Source organism: Branchiostoma belcheri, unplaced genomic scaffold (genome assembly GCF_001625305.1).
Source record: "Branchiostoma belcheri isolate BF01 breed outbred unplaced genomic scaffold, Haploidv18h27 scaffold122, whole genome shotgun sequence".
NCBI classification, from domain to species: domain Eukaryota; kingdom Metazoa; phylum Chordata; class Leptocardii; order Amphioxiformes; family Branchiostomatidae; genus Branchiostoma; species Branchiostoma belcheri.
In genome coordinates, this window is record NW_017802625.1 from 369,260 (window position 1) to 375,240 (window position 5,981).

The 5,981-nt window shown below is 38.6% G+C and overlaps 1 protein-coding gene across 1 annotated transcript; it reads left to right on the plus strand.

Annotated features, from left to right (window-relative positions):
- The first annotated feature begins 441 nt into the window (after positions 1-441).
- On the plus strand, positions 442-2,646 carry LOC109463133 (very long-chain acyl-CoA synthetase-like). Its single transcript, XM_019759848.1, has 3 exons — positions 442-704; positions 1,152-1,249; positions 2,175-2,646. The coding sequence occupies exons 1-3, from the start codon at positions 646-648 to the stop codon at positions 2,480-2,482; spliced, it is 465 nt and encodes a 154-aa protein (XP_019615407.1). The 5' UTR covers positions 442-645; the 3' UTR covers positions 2,483-2,646.
- Positions 2,647-5,981: the final 3,335 nt, after the last annotated feature.

Here is a 5,981-nt window from a genome sequence, read left to right on the forward strand (position 1 = left end):
ACACACACACACACACACACACACATATATACACACACGCGCGCGCACACACACAGACACACACACACATATATATATATACACACGCGCGCGCACAAACATACACAAACTCACACACACACACACGAACACACACACACGTACACACACACACACAAACACACACACAAACACACATATATATACACACGCGCGCGCGCACACACACATACACAAACATACACACACACACACACACACACACACACGAATACACACACACACGTACACACACACACACACACACACACGCGCGCACGCACATACGCACATAAACACCATAATGACATCATGTAAACATATTGGTTGAGGTAGTATAGTAATTCCCACATTTACATGAGTTTAGCGTCATTGGAGCAACGTTCAGTGATATGATGTCAAGTCTGACTTTTCACACGTTTCCCTACAACATGCATACCTATCTCCTAATCGTGCCTTTAACTATTACACTATTGTTTTCACTCAGGCGAGCCAGGCTTACTTATTGCACCCATTACAACAGAACGGCCCTTCTATGGCTACAAGGGGAAGAAGGAGGTGTCCGAAAAAAAGATCCTACGGAATGTCTTCAAGGAAGGTGACGCGTACTTCAACACGGGTGACTTGATGAGAGTTGACAAAGACTACTACGTGTACTTCGTCGACAGGCTAGGCGATACCTTCAGGTAACAAGCGAATTCAGACACACACACACACACACACACACACACACACACACACACAAACGATTACCTCCATTTTTTCATGTACGTTTCATGCTATATATAAATAGTAACGAACAGTAGCCGGTCTGGCCGAACCTTGCTCTAGACCTACTCCTAACTATATTTGGGGACCATTTTCGGCTATGTGTGACAAAGTCATAACACTGCACAATTATGTTGTTACACTATAATGATCACTGTACTAGAGCTAGGTTATTCGTTTTCGAAAAAGGTTTAGACACTTTGGTATCAGTAGGAAGCCTCGAAAACACCTCCATATTCACAACAGAACAACTATTTCAATCACTCTTCAAGCAGCAGTCTTTGTCTGAGCATACATGTAAGTCTAAGTTGTCTAAGAATATACATCCTCACACAAATCTGTTTTTTCCTGTTTACTTCTTTAAGGTGGAAGGGAGAAAACGTTGCCACGACTGAGGTCAGTCAAGCCATAACCGAGATCGAAGGAGTCCAAGAGGCCAACGTGTATGGGGTGAAAGTACCCGGTAGGGCAAACACGTGCTGTCTTATCAGTTTCACCAGTTGTGCATATTCATGTAGTGCATGTCCTTTTGTTGGGCCATGAAGGGGGAGGGTATCCAAAGTTCAGTAGGGTGCAAAGTCCAACAGGGTTTTTATAATTACTGTTTTGGAGATATGCATGGTTGGATGGCTGTCTGCATGTGATAAGGACAGATGGATATGCATGCCTAAACCTTCATGTAAATAACTGCAAGGTCGAAGTATTTGTCGACGTTTTTAAGCCAAAAAGATAACGTACGACTGAAAAAAATGGTACGAGCTTGACTACTGCAGTTCGATGGGTTTAAGCCAAAAAAGATAACGACTGAAAAATTGGTACGAGTTTGACGCCTGCAGTTCGATGTTTTTAAGCCAAAAAAGATAAGGACTGAAAAATTGGTACGGGTTTGACTACTGCAGTTCGATGTTTTTAAGCCAAAAAAGATAAGGACTGAAAAATTGGTACGGGTTTGACGCCTGCAGTTCGATGGGTTTAAGCCAAAAAAGATAAGGACTGAAAAATTGGTACGAGTTTGACGCCTGCAGTTCGATGTTTTTAAGCCAAAAAAGATAACGACTGAAAAATTGGTACGAGTTTGACGCCTGCAGTTCGATGTTTTTAAGCCAAAAAAGATAAGGACTGAAAAATTGGTACGAGTTTGACGCCTGCAGTTCGATGTTTTTAAGCCAAAAAAGATAAGGACTGAAAAATTGGTACGGGTTTGACGCCTCTAGACTGACGAGCGAACGTACGGGGAACGCGACATTCGAAACGTGTATACCGGATAACAACTGACAAGTGAACCTAAATCTTTGTTTGCAAATTGGAGTTAAGGAAAATTCTGACGGTTTCTCTAAATTTGTGCGATCCTGACCTCTTTATTATTATTTAAAAATCAAAATCTCTAGGTCACGAAGGTCGAGCTGGAATGGCCGCCATTGTTCTACATCCGGAACATCAGCCGAACTTCCAGAAGTGGTACGCCCACCTGGCGTCCCGCCTGCCATCCTACGCCAGACCGCTAGTCCTCCGACTCACCAAGGAAATGGAGATCACCGGGACCTTCAAACAGAAGAAGGCAGGTTTGGTGAAGGAAGGATTCGATCCCTCTGTTGTCAGTGATCCAATGTATTTCAGAGACGACTCTAAGAAGTCGTTCGTTCCACTAGACACTGAGGTTTTCAAGAAAATTACACTGGGCAGTGCCAAGCTTTAAGCTAACTTTGTGCAGGCTCATGTCTAGATGTGACTAATGATCGATATTCAGTTGTACGTCTTTGGACAGATAGTGTAATGGGCACTGGATCGATTATTTGCACGTTTCGCAAAGAGATCATCACTTTTACATAAAACTAGTAATACAAGATCTTCAATCTTCAACCTAGCAGAATCTACAATCCATTAGGACAATGTACGATGAACTGTAATCTAGGAGTAACTTTAAGTAAAGAGAAAAGTAGAGAGCGTATGGGTTTACCTTAGTGTGCTCTGGCTAATTTTGGGTACAACTCAGGTCCGTATTTCTAGTCAGTATTATTATCCTTATCTTTTATCAGTCATATCCAGTATCATATTACCAGAAATGCACAAGTCTAGAGTTATTACACGTTTGGAGTGTATTTTTACCGGAGGTTTTTTTTAATCTCACTCCGTAATTTGGTGCCAAGCTTTGGGTCTTTTATCAGTCATAGCTAGTATCATACCATCACAAATGTAGTAGTTTAGAGTTATTACACCATTCGAGTGTATTTTTACCGGAGATTTTTTTTAATCTCACTCCGTAATTTGGTGCCAAGCTTTGGGTCTTTTATCACGCGTGCCTTGGGGTAATGCGAATGACGTCAACCAAGAAACATTCCGATGATTTGAAAGTACATGTATGCGTCTTATCAATTTTATGATTATACTCGATCACTGAGCAAGTTGGGAAAGAGAAGGAGGCAGATAGGCACGAGAAGAAGTGATTTCTCTTATCATAGATGCATTTTAAACGAGAACAGGGTAAAGCTAACAGACATATCATTTTATATACTATATATATATATATATATATATATATATAACATGAAGCCAACTTTGGAAACAGATTGAATAATACAACAATAATAAATACTATATTGAATATGTTTACTATATTCAAATTATTGCTGTTAACGTATATATCTATATATATGCTTTTCCAAAAACATGAAACCAAACTTTGGAAACTGAATAAGACTTTAATAGAAATTGACGAATAGAATGAATAATGGTAATATTTTAAACGACAATCATCTTTATAATTCCTTAAACGGTATAAAACTCAGATATATTTTATGTATTATTATGCATTTAGTGTACTATCTGTACAATTATTGTGCACGATAATAAATTTGTAAATGTAAGTTCAAACGATATGTTGAATATGTAAAAAACTAGAAATGTAACATTTAGAAGGCAAATGCATTATGTTTACCTACAAATGGTCTAGCCTAAAAGGCTACTGCTCTGGGTTATAGGATTTTCTTCTAACACAACCAGTAAGGTTCTCACCTGCTTAAGTTTCGATGTCTATCAGACACCTTCCTCAGAGCTTCTGACTGGATCCGGAGTTCTGCAACTCCGAAACGTAAGCAGGTGAGAACCTTACTGGTTGTGTTAGAAGAAAATCCTATACCCTAAGTATCTTCCAACCTGATGAAATTATTTACGGAGGCTACTGCTCTGTTTATTACGCAGATAAAACCATACATGAAATAGGTTATGCTACATGTAATAATCACATTTTAATGATCAATTATACAGATAAATAAACAACAAAAAATACAAAGATTCTAAATATTTCATCTTTGTGTGTATCTTGTATTTTTAGAGTTATGTGTTTATTAGTTTTAATTCTTTGTTGTCAAGTTAGTTAGTACAATAGATAATGATTGTTTTTTATTAAAACATTTTAATTCAGGTAACTGGAATTATTTAGTGAGCAACCTGAGAAAATGAGTATTTCGACCCTGCTTGATGGATAGAAGTCACATTGTAAAAGTAACCAGTTACGTCTACGGGCTGGGAAGTAACAAATACTCTGGTTAAAAAAATTGTTAGCAAACGAATCCAATTATCACAGTTTTCCAATTCCATCAAGGAAGTGATATGTTTCCCGTAGGCCACAGCAAGTAATTTTTATGGATGACATCAGCGCGCGCATTAATTTTCGCCTGATTTTGAAACAAAAAAGAGAATTTTGTTGCCTTCTGACGGTGTTCAACATGCCAAAAATGGGCAAAGATGTCTGCTGCCATGCCGGAAGGTGGATGATAGATAACTATGAAGAGAGGGGACAAGAAAAAGCTCTGAATTAATGTTTTGTTTGCTGGCTGTGTATATGTGATGTTTCCACTGAATAAAAACCATTTGTACAATGATTGAGTCAAAATTTTAAAATGTAGGAACCTAGTTTTTTTCGGCCCGCCTTGGTTTTTTTTTCGCCCACTCGCATTAGATTTGGATTTCATCCGTAAAATTTACTTGCTGTGGCCTTACTAACACTCTGATATACCATAATGACCTACTGCCCTGGAAGAGGCAAAGACCTGGAAGTGTCACTTTGAATCAGTGAAACCAAGTGAAAGTGAAAAGGCGGGCGATTTTATGGTTCGGCTGGCCAGAAATTATTCCCAATATACACCCTTCGTAAGGCCACAGCAAGTAATTTTTATGGATGACATCAGCGCGCAATTGGATTTTCGCCTGATTTTGGAAAAAAACAAACAAATTTTGTTGCCCTCTGACAGTGGTCAACATGCAGAAAATGGGCAAAATGGCATGCCTTGCCATGCTGGAACGTGTAATATATGGCAGATAGACAAGAACAGAGGAGACAAGATATATAAGGTTTTGATTTTTTGTTTTGATTTATTTTATTGCAGTGATGCATTTCATTCCTTTTATATGTTCCCACTGAATCAAAATCATTTGCACAGTGATTAAAAACTTTTTCTTGTTCATAGTTGGCAGTAAAGTTAGCACAATATAGGTATCATTTCTTGTTTAACAGGGGTTATGATGTCAAAATTTGAAAATATAGGAATCTTGTGTTTTTGCACATCTTGTTTTTTTTTTCGCCCGCTCGCATTAGATTTGGAGTCTGCGAAGGATGTCATCCATAAAATGTTCTTGCTGTGGCCTAATGCGAATCACTTCGATCTAACCACGAAAGTCGTTCTAAACATTGATTATAAGTTGTGTGGCCATTCGGTGATCACAGACATCATTATAGAAAAGGCTATTAAACATAAGTATGGCCGTGCGTTTGATGCTTATCAATGTGTAATATCTTCACCAGCTTTGGTGATTTCGATTGCAGTAAGACTGCAATTCTGTAGCCCAACGTGCTTTCATAATTTCACTGGCACCTTTGTTTCATTTACTTTTAAATCTCTAGACTTAACAACAAAGCCTATCGCAAGTAACGAATGGCAACATTAGAGATGCCATAAAGGATAACATTTTCTACTTTTTAAGCGCCATAACTCTTTAGCAGATGATGGTTTTACCACAGATAATGCAACAAACGTCTTTCCTGTATGTGGCAACAGCCTCCATCTTTATGTAAGATCTTCAAATGAATGTGTCCGCTTTACTATCTTGGTAGCTCCTTTACTACTACACGGAAGCCCGTGTGATGCGTTTTGTGCTACATGTAATTGCAGTTTACTTGGTTGTGATGTTTGGATTCA

Bases quoted from the DNA above. Each gene is read 5' to 3' on its own strand.
- LOC109463133 (XM_019759848.1), top strand. From the start codon at position 646: ATGAGAGTTGACAAAGACTACTACGTGTACTTCGTCGACAGGCTAGGC. The intron at 705-1,151 runs GTAACAAGCGAA...TACTTCTTTAAG, and splicing joins AGGCTAGGCGATACCTTCAG to GTGGAAGGGAGAAAACGTTG. The intron at 1,250-2,174 runs GTAGGGCAAACA...CAAAATCTCTAG, and splicing joins GTATGGGGTGAAAGTACCCG to GTCACGAAGGTCGAGCTGGA.